Source organism: Seriola dumerili, unplaced genomic scaffold (genome assembly GCF_002260705.1).
Source record: "Seriola dumerili isolate Sdu_G_001 unplaced genomic scaffold, Sdu_1.0 BDQW01000415.1, whole genome shotgun sequence".
Classification (NCBI taxonomy): Eukaryota; Metazoa; Chordata; class Actinopteri; order Carangiformes; family Carangidae; genus Seriola; species Seriola dumerili.
The window spans coordinates 819,682-840,709 of record NW_019174670.1 but is presented as its reverse complement, the minus strand read 5'-3'; the positions used below and the strand labels follow the sequence as shown (position 1 = coordinate 840,709).

Below are 21,028 nucleotides of genomic sequence, written 5' to 3'. Positions count from 1 at the left end.
GAAAGAGCAGCCGGCTAGAAATGCTTTAATGTCCGGTGTCACGGTTAGACTTGCAGACATGATTCACGTAAAGTGCTTTGCACACAGTCTGAATCTCGGCATTCAAATTGCCAACAGTGGTGCGACTACCTGGCAGGATCAGATGTGTTACAGCCTTTTTCAGACGCAGCACCGTAGCTTGCCACCAGCTAAAGCACAAAAAAAGTTTCCAACTGTTCTGAGTCTGAATGCATAAAAATAAATTGTATTTGTTTATGCATATAACATTGTGTGTTCTTTATACTATGAGAGTTTTTCTAAAAATAGACTATTTTGGAGAAAAAATCGCAATATATCACCTTTCTTATCGTATCCCAATATATCGCAATATATCGCACTGTCACCCGCCTTCGGGAATTGTATTGTATCGCCAGATTCTTCGCAATACACAGCCATACTACTTACATGTGTGTATTTAATAATAACCCCCGTGTGTGTGTGTCTGTGTGTGTGTGACAGTGGTGCAAGCTACCTGAAGCTGCTGCAGAACCTCGGCCCAGAGAATGCCTGCACGCTGCTGCTCGCCGTCCTCACCGAACACAAGCTGCTGCTGCACTCGCTGCGGCCCGACGTCCTCACCTCCGTCAGCGAGGCCCTCGTCTCGGTGAGACTGAACACACACACTTCACACACACTATTGGAGGGCTTATAGGTGTTAAGTAGGTAGCTACAACTGTATCAGCCCATGATGACTGTCAGATGTTGACACATGTGGGTTTAGACGGGGCGACCTGACCGAGCAGTGAGGACGGATCTGTTTAATAATCTCCCTCTCGTGTCTCCAGATGAGCTTCCCCCTGCGCTGGCTCTGTCCCTACATCCCTCTGTGTCCGCTGCAGATGGCTGACGTGCTGCTGGCGCCGATGCCCTTCATCGTTGGTGTCCACTCCAGCTACTTCGACCTGTATGACCCCCCCACAGACGTGGTGTGTGTCGACCTGGACACCAACACCATCTTTCAGTGAGTCCATCAAGTTTCATGTCATTTCACAGAAAGAACACAAATTGAATTCATGTTTTAAAGAAGGAAACTTGTTTAGAAAAAATGTTTGCAAGCTGAATCCAGATACAGGGATGCAACAACCATTAATAGTCTGTTGATGAGTTTCTCCATTCATTGATGGGTGTTTAAAATGTGAGAAAATGGCTGAAAATAACACATTTTCCTGGTGAAGATGTCTTTTTCAGTTCGATCAGTCGTTTACAATTACGCAAAATAAAGAAAAACAGTAAATGCTTACTGGGGAGCGGGAACAACGACGTTTTGACAATTGAACTTCAGAAATGACTCCAACAATTAATCGACTAATCATTAAAGCTCTACAGTGACATTATTCATCATGTCAGATAAAAGCAGTTTATACACACAGGGAAATACATGTAAAATTACCCTTGAATTATTTTTGTGAAGCGATGGCTGTTTACTGTAATAAGACTGAAGGCTATTGAACCATAATGATTTCTCGCTCACGTCTCAGGTCAGAGGATAAGAAGCCGTTGTCATGGCGATCATTACCCAGGAAGCACGGCAAGATTCTGTTCAACACCCTCACCAATCTCCACAAGACCCTAGAGAAGAGTGAGTGACGCCTCCTATCTGTCAATCACATGACTTTGATCAATGGCGGTTTTCAAAATAAAGTTACACAGAGGTCCGGAGAGAGAAACAGTGACACTGTGCCACTGACATGTTGTCGATCCAGTATTGTGACAACAGGCTGTTCAATGTGTAACATGCCTCAACAGTTTCTCTTTTACTCTCTTATGTGCTGTGTTTTTGTTTTTGTTTTGCTCATTTGAAAACATTAAAAGAAACACTTTTCTTTAAGTTCCCATATTTTACATTTATGAGCTGTATAAACATTTAATATAAATCACTGTTAATGTATCTGTACCTCCTCCTGTGGACACACATCAGTGGAGGCTGCTGAATAAACAGAAGGGAAGGGAAGAAGATGTGTTACCACATTAGATAAATCTCTTCTGGTTTTTGCAGTTTGCACGCCCGGCCAGGAGGAGGCGACGCTGGAGTTCCTGCTGACCGACTACGATCAGATCTACAGGCGTCAGAAGCAGCTGGAGCTGGAGATCCAGGAAGTGTTTCTACGCTTCATGAGCTGCCTGCTGCGAGGATACCGCACCTTCCTGCTGCCCATCACACAGGCTCCATCAGACACAACCACCGATTGCAGCTCCCTGTTCAACCTGCAGGGTGAGTGTGTGTGTGTGTGAGTGTGTGTGTGTGTGTGTGTGTGTGTGTGTGTGACAGAGATGAAATTAAAAAACAAATAAATTGGTTTGTTTAGAGCTGAAAACACTGAGTAGTGAGCAAAATGTGTGTGTAGCACCAAATACTAAACTCTGAGACCTGATCAGATTTTCTTTAACTTTTTTTTCTTATTCTTGAATCATAATTTTTTAAGTTTTCGATTCTTGCTTGTGCTTGTGTTTAGACAACAGTTTAAATTTGAGAAGTTTGGCTTCTTTTGTTTAAATACTTTTTTATATTTTTCTGAAAGCTCAGATATTTAAAAAAGTCATTTTTTGTATATTTACCAAAAGTCAGATGTTACTATGATCTGTAAATATTTTAATCAAATTACCCAGAGTTATTAACCACAGAGAGACTGAATAAATGCTTTTAACATTTGAAGCCTCACTAGCGTCCTCTAGAGGCTGAATTCTGCAGAACCCACAGAACTGAAGTGTTCGACAGAACAAAACCATAGTTCTGTTTTATCTGTTCTTACAGCCTTGTTCCTAGTGGAGCTTGAAAAGGATTTTCAGAAAGGGTTCTGCCTCTGGGAAACATGAATTCCATCAGTAAATATCTCTCTGTTTGGATATTTCTTGTGTACAAATGGAAATTGTGACCTGATGGTGACACAGCCTTTGGGGACGATGAGTATCCTCAGATGTCATGATCAGGACCAAAACATCAGGAACTAACCAGCATTGACTCACATGGGAAAACCTTTAATAGCATGCGGGAAGATCAGCAGATGTCTTTCTTATTACATTCCTGTCATCACTGAGTCTACTGCCTCAGTCTTTACAGTTTCTTTACAGCAGGTAGAACAGCCATCGTCAACCTGAATCAAACCTCGCAGATTATGAATGATGTGATTCAGACTCTGTGTGAATGAATGAATGTACTCCCTCTTCCTCCTCCTCCTCCTCCTCCTCCTGCAGGTTTCCTGAAGTCTCGGGACCGGACGCAGCAGAAGTTTTATGGCCAGCTGACGAGGACTCAGATGTTCACACAGTTTATCGAGGAGTGTTCCTTCGTCAGCGACCGTCACGCCTGCCTCGAGTTCTTCGACGAGTGCGTCCAGAAGGTCAGAACGCACCTACTGCTTCTACTGCAGTGTCTTCACAATCTGTTAAACTGCGAAGCAAAAACAACTAAAACTCATTTTCACATTTGTAGATTATCAAAATTATAGCAGCTCTGTTTAAGTTTAACATGATGCCAAATGGATGTTTCCTGTGGAAATTAACCACATTTTGAACTTGTATTTAGTGAAACAATGGAACAGAAAATTAAATTTTAACAAAAACGGCAAGGAAAGTCCAAGAAAAAAGACTGTCATTATTGATTGATAATAATCAAAGTCTAAAAAAATCCATTGTATCAGTGCTGATACTGACCTTAGTGAGAGGATCGGGTATTAGCCTGATCAGTGCTAAAATAACATCTGTTACCAGGTTGACGTGGAGAAGCCGGAGGAGGTGAGGCTTATTGATCTGGATGAAACTCACAGTGGCGAACACACGGTCTTCATCATGCCTCCTGAGGAACCACAGGAACCTGATGGGTCAGAGTGTCCCGCCCTCTACAGGTACAGCTTCACTCTGCCTGACTCCGCCCCTCTCTCGTGTTAGTATGACAGGCCAACAGGATATTGTTTTTCCTCTCATGTGCCCAGTTACGAGACCTTCCCCACCCTAAAGCCAGACCTCTTCGACCAGCCACAGGACCAGCTCCGTGTCCCAGCTAAAGGCAGCGCCCCCAGCAGCCCCGCCCCCCGACGCACAAAACAGGTATAACAACACACAACATTTAAAAACATGCACACCTTAAGCTGGAACCAGACATTTTATTTTCATCACTTCTCACATTGAAAGTACTCAACACGTCCCAGCCCTGCTAGAGACTGTGTGGGACATAAAAGCTAATCAGACACTCATCAAGGACTGGGATCAGGATTGAGTCCAGAAAAAGTGTTCAGGACTTCCACAGTAGAAGTTTAGCGTGTGCTGATGCGTGTGCTGATGCATGTGTCTGCGTACAGACCTCAGGATCAAAGTCTAAGAAAACCCACCGTACTAGTGCTGATACTGACCTTAGTGAGCGGATCGGGTGTGATCCTGATCCACTCAGAGTTTGAACCGTCAGTTACATTCATTGAGTCATGGTGGTCAGTCAAGTCTTTTAGCTTTTAGCTTTTAGCTTTTAGCGCCATACAGAGGAATCATCCTAATGCTCCATGCAGTGACGTATACGGACTCTAGATGCAGGAAAAACGAGACCTGGTACCAGGAGAGAAAAGTCTGACCCACTTTTCCCTGAATGAAGAAAAAGAGGAGGAACCTCATTGAACTTCACTGTATCATATCATTTTAATGAGTCATTATCAATATTTCACTGATCATCCAATATTTAAAAGCCACAGACTGTGTTATAGTTTCAGATCCCTGAAACAGAAGATGAAAAAAAAAGTTTGTCTATTGCAAGAAAAAGTTATCTATGGCTCCGATACAACCAAGAAGTGACTGTGCGTGGTGTCTCTGTCTGTTACTGTGGTCTTTTTAAACAACTGCTTACAGGTGTACAGAATGACATGATTTGTTACATCTTTGATTATGACAAAATCAACACATTTTAACTTATTGAAATGGTGAAACAAATCTGACAAGGATCCAATATCGAGCTGCATGTTCATGTTTATAAATATACAACAGTAGGTTTATTCAAAATTCAGTTCAAACTTTAAATATATGTTGCTTCTAAAGCGCCATAGATTTAGATGCTTTCAGTGGGTGGAGGCCATTTTTCTAAAGATGGGTGTAAAAACTGTTTAAGACATGCATGGATGGAGGAGATATGTCTGAGTGCATGTAATCTTTATCTGCATGTTACAGCTTTTGAGCAGTTGTGTAGCAGTCACCATGATTCAACCATGATTCAGCCAGGACACTATGGAAATACATTATTTTGACCTGTAGTGTTTTTATCCTTTTATCCCGCTTCAGTTTTATACATTGTCTTGTTTGCTTTCAGTACTGCTTCAGGTTTGTTTTGTCTCGTCTCTGTTGTGCTTCTTATACAAATGTTTCCTGTTGTATCTACAGTTTTATTTTTTCTTTTATGAATATTTATGTGAGAGTTATTTTATGACAAAATGAAACCAAACCAACCCCACATAAAAATGTCAGGACGTCCAGTTGAAAAAAAAATGTATAATGTATTTTTATTTTTTTTAATCAGTTTTACGTCTCAAACTAACAACAATATAAGTGGTTAAGCATTCATGACGAAAGTTGTAAGCCCCCAACCCCATCCAGGCGGCCTCCCCAGACACACATACAAAAAATAGATATATAAATACATAACAGTAAATAAATACAATAAATAGTAAGATTACAATGATAGTTAAAAAAAAAAACTACGATGTCAAACAAAAAGGGTGACAGACAGCAAACCTGCCTTGTGCCTCTATGTAGCATAAAATATTCAGAGACAAAAACCTTTGTTCGAACAGCGGCCATAGGTGCTGAATATAAAACTTTAATCCAATTACAAAACACAGGTCCTATTCCAAACCTTGTCGAGGGATATAAATAATCAGGGAAAAATAAAACTTTAACAACAATAGGTCGCCATTTGGTTTAAAATGTAGCATTGTAACTGTGGATGAAGTAGATTTCATAAAGAAAGATTTTATTCCAGGTCAAGTTAAAGTGTTCGCTTAAAGTCTTGTTCCCTGCACTTTACTTTACTTATCAACCACCATGTCCTAGTGTGATTTTGCTACATGTTTGTCCATCGTGGCTCTTCAAACCACAAAGTACTGTCTTTGTTGTCATATCCATCTTTCCGAAATGGCTGCAAACTCACTCAGTTTCGTTCATAGTCCATACATAAAGCGCACCCACCTGTAGTGTATTAAACAGTCAAGTATTCGGCCAGCCTGTGCCATGGGCTGTAGGATTAGCATGTAGTATCAACAGTACCTGTTATTACCCCTATTGTTGACTTTCACTCTCCCTCCATCCACCGCGGTTGCAGATTGGCCTCAGTATAATGCCTTGCCTTGGTTGGGTCCTCAAAAGATGTTTGCTCACCAGCTGAGGTGGTGATCTTAAGTGTAGCTGGATATAAGAGACCACATTTCACACCTGGACATTGGCGAAGTAATCCCCAGACTTCGGTGAAGGCTGCTCTCCTTTTCCTGACCGAGGCCAAGTACTCTGGGTAGATGTGAAAACGCTTGCCATTGTGGAAGATGGGCCCATGGCCTTTTGGAGAACATCCACTTTCTCCTGAAAGTAATGGAATTTAATGATTATTGGCCTCGGGGTCTCCCCATCTTTTGGTCTCGGCCGTAGGTTCCTATGTGCCCGGTCAAGCATCAGGGTCTAGACCCTGTGTCTCCTGCACCAGTTGGGCTATGGCTTTCTCCGGTCGCATGTTTCCAAATCCTTCCTCCACGCCGATTAGCCTGCAGTTATCTCTCCGTTGTCGGAACTCCAAATCTCCTCAAGTCATTCGACAAGTTGTCTATTGTTTTGTGCAATACAGCTGCAGCTGCTATCACAGAAGAATCAATCTTGGTTAGCACACACTGATCAGTCCGCTTTAAGGCGGCCGTGATTGCGTCGGCATGCGACATTGCCTCTGTTCTTCCAGGCAGATCTGCTTCGGGTGAGTCTGAGGCGTCAGGGCCTGACCTCGGCTTCTGATTCTTTGGCATGTTTGGGCAGCTTTATGTCTCACTCAGAACACAACACTATTATTTTTAGGGACTTGGGCATTTTAGACACACTCTTACACCAGGGAAGCCAGAAAGGAGAGGAAAAGTATTTTATAAATGTTCTTTCCAAGCCTAGCCCAAAAGACTACATCTTGACATGTCGCTGCTAGCTAGCGTCCCCTGTGATCAATTTTTGTGATGTATTTACATAAAACAGTGACTCCTCCTCCCATCTGCATTTTTTCACAACATTATATCTGATAAAACCTGTACATTTTGACTTTGTATGATAAAGCTCAAGTGTTTATAGTGTCTAATCTAACAATTTCCCGCAGAGGATTAATAAAGTATTTCTGATTCTGATAATCTGATGTCTTAAATTTCTCCCCACCAGGAGATCAAGTTGGCCCAGAAGCGAGCTCAGAAATACTCTGCAGTCCCGGACATGTGGTCTAAGTGCCTGCTGGGTCACTGTTACGGCCTCTGGTTCATCTACCTGCCCACCTTCGTTCGGGCAGAGAGTGCCAAGGTCCGCGCCCTGCACACGGCATACGACGTCCTCAAACACATGGAGAACCGCAAGGTGGTGCTGCCGGACGAGGTGAGACTGACAGGGTTGGAGATCACTGCTATGGTGATCTTGATTGTATTTTAGGACTGTATGTAAATTTGCTGTGACGCCCTTTACCTTTAAACAAGCACCAGCTCTCCTCAGTACACCTGCACATGGTTCTTCAGGTTCTTGTCAGGTGGGTTGTGCAGGACTCCTGGTTCTTCTTGTCTCTGAAGACACTTCTCTATGACTGTGTGTGTTTGGACTGGTTGTCCTGCTGCAGGATGAATCTGGACCAATCAGACGCCTCCTGATTAAACATTTGTACAGTTCTGTGTGTAATGACCAAACACAGAAAATTATGTTAAACAAAAAGCAGAAAAGATTCAATTTAAATAAAATACAAATAAAATTAAATTACTTGCTGTCTCTTGTGCCTGGATCGCCGACATCGACAACAACCAACAACCTCAGAGGAAAAGTAGATCCGTAACAGTGTGTGTGTGTGTGTGTGTGTGTGTGTGTGTGTGTGTGTGTGTGTGTGTGTGTGTGTGTGTGTGTGTGTGTGTGTGTGTGTGTGTTTGTTTGTTTCAGGTGTGTTACCGGATCCTGATGCAGTTGTGCGGTCTGTACGGTCAGCCGGTCCTCGCTGTTCGAGTCCTGCTGGAGATGAAAAAGGCGGGAATCACACCAAACACCATCACCTATGGCTACTACAACAAGGTCTCACCACACACACACACACACACACACACACATACACACACACACACATCTTTGAATGCACGGTATAAAATCAGATGTTTTTTGGCTTGTTTTAGTTGTTTATTTTTTTTAATCAATCAGAAAGTCTTTCACAGTTTCCCTGAGACGTCTCCTTATGTTTAATCTGACCCACATATTCAGTTTACATGATATAAAACAGAGAGAGTTAAATCTGTGGTCATAGTAGCTGCTGATTAATTTTCTGTCAACAAATCAAACCTCTGATGATCTGAAAGTCGGTCGTTTGGAGACTCGATAGCACTGATGTGAGTCTGTGAGTTCGTTTTAACTCTGACAGTTGACCCCATCACTTCACCGACATGGAGCAGGTCCCAGTTCACACACCTCTCTTTGAACCGTTCAGGGCATTTCGACCCAAAATAAAATTAGTTCCCATTTCTAGGAAGTGTGAACAGGTCACTCCCTCTTCTATGGAGTCATTCACACTCTGAGATGATTGTGAATCGTAGAACTTGGCTGAGTCAAGAATGTTCAATGATACATGTTCACAGTGATAAAGAGAGAAATGTGAATTGATCAGATGTCCTCTGTCCTCAGGCAGTGCTGGAGAGCAAGTGGCCCTCCACCAATCAGGGTGGGCGTCTTCGCTGGGCCAAGCTGAGGAACGTCCTGTTGGCCGTGGCCCAGTTCAGACAGCCAGTCAAAAGGCGTCAGAAGAGCGGCTCAGTGGGGTCACAGGGAGGTCAGAAAAATTTTAATGAATAATTTTTTGCTAAATTTAGCATCAGTGACATCTGTCCATGAATTTTTAACAAATTCTGAAGCTAAGATGGCAACAGTGAGTTTATAATGGAGTTCAGCAGGAGTGACTTTTTCATGGTACACGGCATTAATGATTTTTTGTTAACCAAATAAATCCAGAAGTGTTTAAAAAGGATGACATTATAATTCTGATTATTGTTTTTCATATTTATAAGACGCAATGGTGGACCCTGATCAGAGGCTCCGCCCCCAGTCCACTCTGATTCGTCAGTCCAGTTGGAGCGGTCTGTCTGAAAGCTCCAGTCATGAGTCGCTGACCGGCCCCCTGTTGAAGAGCAACAGTCTAAACAGCATGAAAACAACTGACAGTAAGAAATAAACCTTTTCTCTTTTTTTCTCCACGTTATCTTTATTGATAACTGATCAATATTTATCGATATTTTTATGTGTGATGGCTGTTGCTTGGGTTTTTTCATCCTGAGCTGTTTTCTGGGATTTTGCTCAGGTGTAATGTGTAATCTTTGACCTGGAAACAAATGAAGGAGTCTGTCTTACTATTATTTGTATTTGCAAGGTGTTTAAAAGATTCAAGTTAAAGTACAGTAAGTTATTTTTATTAACCCCAATACCTAAACGACACAGCAACCTTTTCCAAGTCTCAAACCCCAAGTGCAACATTCATTATAACCTTAAACATCTTATGGCCTCATATCAAAACATCAGCTGCACAAACGCCACCAAGTAGCTGCAGATAAAAATGTCTCCTTTCTGTCCCTCAGAGGTCAAACTCTGTAAGAAGACCGTGGTCCATACCACTGGGACCAACGGCTGCGGTGACGCCATCTCCCATAAACCTCCCCTGGGACTAAGAGACACCTCCACCCCTCCTCCGGCGCCACCCGGTGCTGTTCTGGTTCGGCGGAGTCAGGTCTGCCTCTCCAACTTCTACAAAGAGTGTGCCGAGTCGGCCAACTCTGAGCCGGACTGCAGCTGTCAGCCTGCGGAGAGAGATGGCAGGTCGGTTAGGACGGAGAGTCGCATCAGTACCGGATTCACTCGATTCAATTATTCCTTTAAATTAACCTCTGTTTCCTTACCTGACCTCCAGACCTGCGGCAGCACGTGACTCAGCTGGCAGGAACAAGGCTGTAGATGAGAACTACAACCATGTATCTTCCCCGAACCGAGGAGGTCTGGCAGGGAAACTCCAGCAGCTCCTCACCCCAACCAGACACCGAGTGTCTGTGCGACGAGCCGCCAGCGTGGACGACCGACGGCCGGGTGGAGGAGGGGGAGGAGGGATTGGACGAAGAGTGTCTGAGCAGAGACAGTCCAGGAAAGCTCAGGTGGCAGAGACACTGCTGAAAGCCAAGGACAGGCTGGTCAGCGCTACCTCAGAGGTCTGTACCCAGATCAGCTTCACTCTGAAGTTTGGTTCTCTCATTTACCATCAACTCCTCTCTGAGAAGATAAGAATCATGATTCTTATGTTCAACAGATCATTTTTGTCCCGTACTTTTCTTCTGTGGTGACGTTCAGTTATTTGTTGAATGATCAGGCTCCATGTTTTCTCTTCTCAGAGTTCGTTGTCTGTAGGAAGTGACCTGGACTTGACAGACACGCCCAGTCCAGCGTATCCTCTGCGCAGGTCCTGGGACGCCAATCAGGAGGGGGCCGGGCTGGAGGTAAATATTATTATCTGTGTCCAGGTGTCGACCTCCAGCTGTGTTCACTCTGACCCCTCCCTCCCCTCTCTGTGTGTCCAGGTGTCGATGTCCAGCTGCTCTCTGTGTCGCAGCTGTAACTCTCTGGTTTATGATGAGGAGATCATGGCCGGTTGGACGTCAGACGACTCCAACCTGAACTCGTCCTGTCCGTTCTGCTCCGCCTCTTTCGTCCCCTTCCTCAACGCTGAGATCTGTGACCTCGGACCTGTCAGCAGGTACAGAACCTTTCTCTGTCAGTGGTTCAGGTTTTACATTTGGAAAGTTCACTCTCTTGGACTCTCAGTCCTTCTGGCTGAAAGTCGTACAGACCAAGCCCCAGAACCAGTACCAGACTGTGAGGTGATTTTGGTCTAATGGTCGCTCTCAGTATTGCAGGGTTGTGTGACGCAGCCTGACCCAGAAAGACTCCGATCATCACAGAAGGAGCAGCTATAAAACGAAACACAAATTTATTATTCTAACTTTCAAGCGGAATAAATGGCTAGCCAGTAAAATTAGGAAAGTCGAGATCCAAATCCACAAAGCAAGGTATGTCTGCAAGTCTGAGTCCATAAGAGGGTTCAGTGGGCGGACACCTGGTCTTGTGTTTCTCTTTGGCGCCATCCTCAGGACAAACGTTAGTGATGAAAATCTAATAACAACACTCATTCATCCGTGGACAAGATGTTAACTCTTCCTCTCTGTCCCCAGTGCGGAGCACAGCAACTGGAACGCAGAGGATGAAGTGGAGAGTGCGGTGAGGCCCCCCAGTGGTCAGGAGGCCTCCCTGCGACACCAGTGTAACGGTCTGAGCGAGGACTCCAGCTCTGAAACCAGCAGCTACTCAGAGAACAGCAGAACCACCACGGTAACATTTGGAAAGTTGTCTTGTTTGCATTTTCTTCTCCTCTTCCCGTCCCTCCATCCAGCCTCACTCGACGGTCTCTCTCTCTCTCTCTCCCCCCTCAGGGTTCGTCAGTGGGTGGGGCTCCTCAGGTGACGGTGGCTTACCTTAGTCCTCTGGTTCTGAGGAAGGAGCTGGAGAGTCTGCTGGAGAACGAGGGCGAGGCAGTCCTGGCTCAGCCTCAGTTCCTGGACAGCCACTCCATCATCTTCTGGAATCTGGTCTGGTACTTCCAGCGTCTCGGTCTGCCCAGTAACCTGCTCCAGCTGGTCAGAGCCTCATCACTGGTCAGCCAGTTCACACAGGTAACAAGCAGTCCGACGCTACAGTCTTTAGTTGTATAAAGTAGAATTCATTATAGTACACAGTGTCACAAGATGAAGGGAGAAAACTTTATTTTGAGTTCGATCACAGACCTTAAATATTTATCCAGATTTCTGGACAGTTTGTGTTGTTTATTGTTCTGAGAGGTCGGACTGGTTATCGTCTCATTACCTGTCAGAGTTAAGTCCCCATTATCTGAACCCTAGTCCAAGTCATCAGTGCTCAAGTCCAAGCCGAGTCACGAGTCCTGGACTCTCTACAATACTGGCTACGACTAGGTTATCAATACTCCTTATTGATTTCTTTTTGAAGACTGTGTGGTTCAGCTTCTGCAAAAATCTGTCACATTTTAAGATCAGTGGCTGATCAGGTTGAACAGCAGTTTGAAAGGATCTTAGTAATGTCTGTGTAAACCAGTGAGGTGGCTGCTGCACAGAAACACATCATTATATAACACGAAGATCCAGAATCTGGAGACGGAGCTTTACTGAAAAGTGGAGATCATTTCACTGAACATTTGCAATAAATATAAAAAGCTGAATATCCACATTAATTAAATGTCCGTTTGATAATTCAGTAGAATAATATCCAGATATGACAACTCTTTAAAGTTAAGGCAGAGTGAAATGAAAGACAACTGACACACTGATCCTACGGCTTCTCTTTCTCTAATCATATGTGTTGTGTTTCCCAGTCGGAGAGCTCAGCAGTGAGGGTGAGGCTCCTCTGGGACACCCTGACTCCCGACACAGACCAGTGGCCCCCCCTCTACATCCTCTGGAGGATCCACAGTAAGAGAAAGACGCAGCTTACACGCACTGACACAGAGACTGTACTGTAACTGATGAACTGAAACTGATTCTGATATGTCTGATTCTGATTTGCTTTTTTTAATTTGTTCAAATTCAGGTGCTGTCAGGATCAGCAGCGCTAACATCGCTAACACTGCTGAATCGCTGAATGTCAATTATATCAGTCTGATTTCTGTCCTCTGTTGCTGCTCCGTCCTCCAGGTGGCATCCCGATGAGAGGCTACAGCTGGAGGAGACACAACCACCCATTCACCCTGTCCTTCCTGGAGGAGGTGCTGCGCTGGGTCGGCATGAATGAGGTGCACAAAGCCGTCACGCTCTTCTTGGATACGCTGGCCAAACAGCCAGGGTCGCCCAGAATACAGAGGTGAGCTCACAGATGTTGACAGAGAGGATTCTTAGTGTCAGAATTTAAAGACAGTATTACAAACTGTAAGCGACTGTAGCTGTGTGTGGCTTGTCTGTGAATCAGAGTGAACTTTGTGTTTGTTTTCTGTCTGACAGGAGTTTGTACAGAGAGTTCCTCTTCCTCACTCTGGCAGCTATGGGCAAAGACCACGTTGGTAAGACTGACTACAACAGATCTATGTGGTGAAATGTGATAAGGTAGAAAACGGACTGAAGGTTTCTGGGTAGTTTAAGGGTAATGACGCCACAGTGATCACAGCGGACAGGTTTAAACCACACCTGCTCAGGTAATATGGATCATACCACAGAACAGAATCAGTTTCTGTCTAAACAGATAAACAGATAAATCACATGGTACTGCATCAGACTTTTTATAATGGAGACTGGGTTCATCTCTCACCATCATCTTCATCAGTTACTGGGCACACATCTCAAAACATATTATCCTATTCTGCCAAACTGAACAAAGTTTTCCACTTTAATTATTAATTCATTATCATATTCATTCATTTTTCCACCCAGCCAAAGTGGAAGCTGCAGCTGAACAGTTAATCCAGTTATATTAGCATTAATCAATATTGGCATTTCTGTCGTGGTGTTAACACGGTTTAATGACAGGCCTTTGTTCCAGTAGCAATGTGATAAACCAAATCCTGCAAGGTTTGGATGTTGGGTCCAGGTGGGCGGGGCTTGGTGACTGCTTTGTTGTGACATCACAAAGTTCCAGAAGTCCTGACGGCTGGTTTTAAGGCTCAGTTTCTGAATACAGGCTGTGTGCATTTCTCTGTGGACTGAGGCCTCGATACTTTCACAGTATTAATATAGAAGCTAGACCTGATCTATAATCACACTACACATGGACAGAGACCTTTACACTGGAGGAGCTGTAACATTTTCTGGTTCCAGTTTCTTAAATGTGAAGATGTGATTCCGTTCTTTGTCATACATGATCATAAACTTTATGTTTCTAGGTTCAGACTGTTGGTTGAACAAAACAAGACTTTTTACATTGTCACCTTAGGATGTGAGAAATAATAATTTTTCACTATTTTTTAACAGTTTATATACAAAACAACAAATCATGTAATTGAGAAAATTATCTGCAGATTAAAGCAATGAAAATAATCTTTAGTTGCAGCCCTATGCCAAGAAAGGCGCCTTTAAATAAAATGTATTATTATTATTATTATATATGTTTCCCCTGTGTTGTTACTCTCTGCGGTTTATTTTTTTTTAAATCTCAGGTAGCAGATTTTGTTGAATAAATACCAGAATCTCCGTTCACACTGTCACCACTGAAGGTGCAGTTTTTCTCTAGAAGTTCAAGTGCTCATGTAAAGGGAGCATTGACTGAAACACTGGGCTGTGGTGGTTGCTGTGTGATTGACACAACTGATACCACAACAACAGAAACATGCAGTATGTAGAGACAAAGATGAACTTGATAATAATCCCTCTCTCTCTATCTGTCTCTCTCTCTGTCTCTCTCTCTGTCTCTCTCTCTCTCTCTCTATCTGTCTGTCTCTGTGTCTCTCTCTCTCTCTCTCTCTGTCTCTCTCTGTCTCTCTATCTGTCTCTCTCTCTGTCTCTCTCTCTCTGTCTCTCTCTCTGTCTCTCTCTCTCTCTCTCTGTCTCTCTCTCTGTCTGTCTGTCTCTGTGTCTCTCTCTCTGTCTCTCTCTGTCTCTCTCTCTGTCTGTCTCTGTGTCTCTCTCTCTGTCTCTCTCTGTCTCTCTCTCTGTCTGTCTCTGTCTCTCTCTCTGTCTCTCTCTCTGTCTGTCTCTGTGTCTCTCTCTCTGTCTCTCTCTCTCTCTCTCTGTGTCTCTCTCTCTCTCTCTCTGTCTCTCTCTGTCTCTCTCTCTGTCTGTCTCTCTCTCTGTCTGTCTCTGTGTCTCTCTCTCTGTCTCTCTCTCTGTCTGTCTCTGTGTCTCTCTCTCTGTCTCTCTCTCTGTCTCTCTCTCTCTGTCTGTCTCTGTGTCTCTCTCTCTGTCTCTCTCTCTCTCTCTCTCTCTCTCTCTCTCTCTCTGTCTCTCTCTCTGTCTCTCTCTCTCTCTCTCTGCAGCTGCGTTTGATAAGAAGTACAAGGCGGCGTACTCTCGGCTCAGCAGCACTCTGGGTCGCGAGGAGCTCCGAAAGAAGCGACTTCTGCCTCCCAGCCCCAAAGCCATCGACTGCAGACGAAGCTTCCACCCGCCTCTCGAATGCTGATCCACCCCAGGAACAAAACGTTCAGCCCTTTGATGGGGAAACGGCAAACCCAGGATCCCTGCTGCCTTCACCTGCTTGTATTCTTCACCTCTCTGCTTCCTCCTGGTGGACGTCAGAGTGTCACACTCCTTCCTGTCCTCTGCACCTCTGTTTGCCTTGTTGGTGTGCAACCAGGCGCTCTTTGTCTCCATTAAAGATCCTGAAAGTTGATGCAGCAGCAGACAGGGTGGAACGTGCTCCGCAGCAATCTATGCATCAGTCTGTAACGTGCCGTCGTGCATCTTCTGCAGGCAAGAAAATGTTTAGAAATTCGGGTTTGTGCATGTCCAGAGGAATCGGCTGTGTCGGTGTGAACTTAGTTTTTTCCTTGTGGTTAGTACTGGCTGAGAATCTTCTGAGGACTGATGGAGGGAAAGTTTTAATTGCAGAGTTACAGGATGTCAGATTTACCTGATCAAGAAAAAGATGTTATCATCTCTTTGTCTGTGTGTTTGTCTGGTTGCCAGTATGATGACAGTGTGGTTAGGTTTTTAAAAGGGATTAAGGTCAGGAAGGTCACTCAAACTTCTGAAGAGCAAAGTTTTCATATAAAACACTGACTTGTTGGACAGTGTTAAAGTCACGTTGGAACTGGAAAGGCTCTGCCTCTCATTCCTCAAATCAGGAAAAAAAAAACAAACAAACAGGAAACTGTTCAGGATAATCCAGAACTGTAGCTCTCGAAAAGATTCACTTAAATTCAGTTAGATAATACGTTCACCTTCACAGAGCGACAAAGGTCGGTGAGGTCAGAACTGAAAGGACATCTAAACATCCTGAATATTTCTTTCGCATCATTTTTACAGGCCAGACAGTTTCATCAGATCCAGAACTCTGGATCTCTGTCTGCTGCTCTCACATTTTTCTGTTGCTGTTCTGACTGACAACTGTTTTCCTGAGTCTGAATAGTTTTAATAGTGAATGAACAAATACACATTTAACGTCGTGAACATGAAGACCTGAGTCATGTTTATTCCCCTAAACACTGATTTTTGTTGTGTCATCATCTCAAACCAGACGCTCAGCAGAAAGCCACTCGTTTCTGTCTGTCTGTCTGTCTCTCTGTCTGTCTCTGTCTGTCTGTCTGTCTGTCTGTCTGTCTGACCGACCAGGAGACATCCAGTGTGTCAGCTGACCCGTGCAGCCCAGCAGCAGCTCCACTAACCATTTGCTCCAGGGCACATCGGCAGCAGCTGGTATCACAGTTGAGGCTGCTTGGATGTGAACTCGCACGTTTACATCTGCATTTTATTTATTTCTGAATTCACTTTTTCATGTGGAGTTTGGTGAACTGACACATGCAGTTATAGGCTGTTGACTCTTGGCGACCTCTGAACTCTGAAGTCGTATCATAACTAACAATATGGAGGGAATAATTTCATCCTTTTAGATACAATATCTACAATGTGTCACACAACAAAATGACAATATTAATGTTTCTGAAACTGGTGAACTGACCAGCAAAGAAAAAGCTGAGAGAGTATCTTCACATCAGGCTGAACATCTGTGTCTGACAGGTGTGGTAACAGAAACCTGATAAGAGTCGAAAGACAAAATCTTTTTTTAAAGCGTCAATGTCAAAATAAATGTGAAGAAATCAATAGAAATAAAATAAATTAAAAAACACAAAAGCAATAACGGTTTACATGAGTAATAATTCTGTGTGGTTCTTCACATGACTCGAAGAGTGAAATGGATACAAGATTTCTGAAAAAAAAACAGCAAATTAAATTAAATTTACAGAACTTACGTTGGTGAAAATAAAAAGATTGTGTTAAAGATGATAAAAAATAGTGTCGTAGTTGTGCTAAGACAGAATTTGAATCAAATTTTTGGCTTTTGACAGTGACAACTGGAGTGTTAACTCTGTTTAATCACCATCATTTACTGATGGCATTCAGCTCGGACTCGGACTGATCTCAGAACCCACCAGAGACTCCGGTTCGTTCTGGTGTTTTCCACAATTTTTTTTTTTTTTTTGCTCTAGTCCCTGTCCACATGGACACATCGTCACCTCAAATCGAACTCTAAATTAATTTGCATTTGCTTTTGGATATTTGCATTTTTCCATTTATTTTGTATGCAAACCAAAAATGTCTGAAATTTGCTTTGAGTTCTGTCTCAACACAATGTAGTGACCACACCCACAGTACATTTTACATCAGTGAGACATTCAGCCACCAGAGAGTCAGATGAGGATTATTATCAGGTTATCTGAGCGAACTGCACAGATGAGAGAAATCATTGATCGACATCACCTCTGCAATTGATCAGTTAAAATTTACTCCTGATTTGAACAGATTTTATTCTGTATATCACATGGTTCAGTGATTTAAACCATAATAAGATTATGATCTGTGTGCAAACTGAATTGTCGCAGGTTCGATCCCTGCTGCAGTAGAAGTGCCCTGGAGCAAAAACGAAAGAAATAAAATCTACCTGCAAACTCATTTTACATGAAAATATGGATGTTTCCAGTTTTATTTCAAGGTGAGAGTTTCAGTCTGCTGAGGAGGGAAGAAGAGCTGCAGATCAAACAGACTAATGAAGCCGTCTTTTCCCCTCAGCATCACAGAGAGAAAACATCACACTGTATATTTTAATGCACCAGACTACAGTTTGTTCAGAGCTCAAATTACGGGAGTTTGACCTCACTTTGTTGTTTTATTAGTTGAGTGGTTACAGTCAGCGCAGAGCGGAGGAGTGTATTTAATATAGATGATTGTGTTTGCTGTTGTAATTTATATATGGCTGTAATTTCAGTTGTAAATGTTTTTTTTGTTTTTTTTTAAGAAAACACAAAAATAAAAGACTGAGTCTGAAATGCTTTGTTGTCTTTGTTTGATAGAAAGTGTTTTATTTATTGGTTTATTTATTATTTTATAATTCATTATTATAACTGCACAAACAGACTCAGTAAATTAATGATTTAATTTTCATCATCCTCATCCTCTGCATCGATTCCCAGCATCTTCTCTGAATTAATGGAATCTGAGCCGGAAACAAGACAATACAAGTATTACTAAATGTAAACTGATGTACTGATTAATCTCAATAGGAAAGTGCAAAGTTAAAGCACCTGAGGCTAAAAAAGAAGCAACAAGATGAAAAAATTTATCAAACAACCTCACCATTGTGTCTTGATGTATTGTTTGCTTGCTTAATGTTCATTAAAATATAAATGAACAAAGATCTAACAGCTTCATATCCAGTTCATCTTCATGAAAAACATCCTTCAGCTAACTGAGACTTAAAAACATGGACCAGTACTACGACTCAGAATATCCTGCCCCACCTTTCCTCCCTCTTTAACTGGTTCTGTGAAATGACAGCAGTTTTATGTGCTCACAGATTGCAACACTTCTCTCCATATGGTTTCAAATGGTGTTGTTTTACTTTTTACATAGCCATTTTCTTTTCCATATTTAAATAAGTTTCCTCTGTCCATAACTAAAATGTGAATCTGACTCCAGTCCGTAGTCTAGTCTATTCTTACCTCACAGAGAGAACTCAGACTGTTGGTGCTAAGTCAAGCCCAGTTACCATCAGAAAAGGAGCACCACAGGGATCATACAGTGGCCTGAAGTGCAAATCACAACAACAAATAGGAAGTGATTTGTTGTTGTGTTTTCCTATTTGTCGTTTTGATTTGCACTTCACAACCACATAGATTCACCCTTGGTGCCCTTCTATTTACACTGTACATGAATAACATCATTCTTCAGTTATAATCTCAGACTTGTTTTAAATGCAGAAAAGTCCAAGTACATAGTTTTCTCCACCTCCAACTGTGACTCCGACCATTAAAACCTAAAATGGTCCACATGACTCTGGCTGAGTCACATTAATATTTACTGACTGGACATCAGACTGTCATTTAAGACACATATTGACCATTTGGCTCAGAAATATAAAAAAATAGAAAATTAAATTAAATAACTCGGTTTTCTGTGTAGAATTAAAGGCTGTCTGTCTTTTTCAAAACATGACACTATTGTGCAGTCAACTTCAATGTCTGTACTGGAATTCATGAATTCCCTTTGACATACTGCTGAAAGAAGCCTTTCATTTTGTTATTCATCGTCAGTCCTCAAAGTATTTTTTTGTTACGTTTTATTTTGGAAGATGTGACCGGATGTTAGCCTTTTAACTTTCGCTGAGTCGACACTAGTCGTGTTTTCTCGGCACAATTTCAGCATCATCGTGAAACCAATTAAACCCCACCCAATCAGACTCCAGTATGTGACCAGTAGCACTGACTGGTTTCGCTCTGGAGAACCAGTAAGGAGGAACGCTGGGGGAACTGGAACAGGCGACCTCAATCAGGTGGGTTGAATTTAACATTTACGTTCAGGTGTTTGTTCAGACGGACACCGGTACCACGGGGGGTGATTTAATTACGGTTAATTACTGTCTTGTTGTCGCCTTTGTCCCAAAAATGGAAGAAAAGAGAGAACACGTCGGTATTTGATGGCAGACATTAGCAGACATTGTCATGGTGGCGCGCTGTTAGCCTACCCCAGTCACGCCGAACTCCGTTTACAAATCCAGTCATTTTCCTTTTCCTGAAAAGTACAGATGCGGAAATCAGAGGAGTTTTGTTTTGTTTGTTTTTTTTTTACCAGAGGTTCTCCATCACAAGTTGCCACTTTTCTAGGGGCGTATTTGCATTTGTTTCACTGTCTTGACATGATTCCAATAAAATCCCAATAAAGCTCAGAACCAGCTCACAGTGCTAATGTTTATCGGAGGGCAGTCCAATGGAGATCCTGTGAAGACCTACTCAAAAAGTAGAAAGTTCCAGTCGAGGACGTGTTATTTAGTGTAATGACTCTATGCCGCATTTGAAAGTGGTATATACAGACACAGAAACTCTTTTGATTAATATGCTATCAATTACATATCTGTATCTATAAGCAAGGAAAAATTTTAATTACTACAATTTTGAACAGAGTTCGCAGTGACGGCTTTGTGGAGACAGCAGCCTGCGCATCATTTGGGCAGATGCACACAAGCTGTAACGAAGGTAATGCCGCATTTTCGTGTAAAAAAAAAAGAAGAAGACCAAGTTAAACTCTGTGTTATATAGCAGTTATTATAACATTAAAACGTTGTCATAGGGATGAAGGGATGTTTATTTTCAGAAACCGAGCAGCGTGTTTCTTGCTGCCGGGCGGGGCTCCCAGTGGCGCTGTCCGGCAGCGTGGTGCTGAAACTATCCAGGAGCCAGAACACAGGATCTATGATAAAAAAAAATATCTCCCACTGTAGAATAACATAACAACAAGAGAATAATGAGTTTACGCAGTCAGGGCTGTTTACTCAGATTAAAACACATAGAACATTTGAACTGTGTGTAAAGAGTGAATTAACCTGACACAAAGATGTGCCAGTTAAATTTAGTTTACATCATATATGTGAAATTACATTTTCAGATGAGAAATAAACAAGCTAAATATCCATGTTTACTGTAGGGTTACAACTAATGAGGATTTTCATTATTTATTAATCTGTTTATTTATTTTTGATTAATTAATTTGCCATTTAGTCTATAGTCTTGTTTCAGGCTGCA

General features: G+C 42.6%; 1 protein-coding gene across 2 annotated transcripts in view; it reads left to right on the top strand.

Moving 5' to 3' along the window:
• dennd4b (DENN domain containing 4B) overlaps positions 1-17,906 on the top strand; it is a 48,530-nt gene extending 30,624 nt beyond the window's left edge. For both annotated transcript variants that reach the window (XM_022761529.1, XM_022761530.1), the window contains exons 9-29: positions 499-643; positions 825-1,000; positions 1,518-1,618; positions 2,036-2,251; positions 3,232-3,377; positions 3,748-3,881; positions 3,969-4,083; positions 7,411-7,617; positions 8,164-8,292; positions 8,893-9,037; positions 9,273-9,425; positions 9,837-10,074; positions 10,166-10,457; positions 10,638-10,742; positions 10,824-10,999; positions 11,475-11,631; positions 11,733-11,972; positions 12,686-12,782; positions 13,005-13,170; positions 13,308-13,366; positions 15,272-17,906. In XM_022761529.1, the coding sequence (XP_022617250.1) occupies positions 499-643; positions 825-1,000; positions 1,518-1,618; positions 2,036-2,251; positions 3,232-3,377; positions 3,748-3,881; positions 3,969-4,083; positions 7,411-7,617; positions 8,164-8,292; positions 8,893-9,037; positions 9,273-9,425; positions 9,837-10,074; positions 10,166-10,457; positions 10,638-10,742; positions 10,824-10,999; positions 11,475-11,631; positions 11,733-11,972; positions 12,686-12,782; positions 13,005-13,170; positions 13,308-13,366; positions 15,272-15,417 (3,343 nt within the window). In that variant the 3' untranslated portion in view covers positions 15,418-17,906. The remainder of the gene's footprint in view (positions 1-498; positions 644-824; positions 1,001-1,517; positions 1,619-2,035; positions 2,252-3,231; positions 3,378-3,747; positions 3,882-3,968; positions 4,084-7,410; positions 7,618-8,163; positions 8,293-8,892; positions 9,038-9,272; positions 9,426-9,836; positions 10,075-10,165; positions 10,458-10,637; positions 10,743-10,823; positions 11,000-11,474; positions 11,632-11,732; positions 11,973-12,685; positions 12,783-13,004; positions 13,171-13,307; positions 13,367-15,271) is intronic.
• The last annotated feature ends 3,122 nt before the right edge of the window (positions 17,907-21,028 follow it).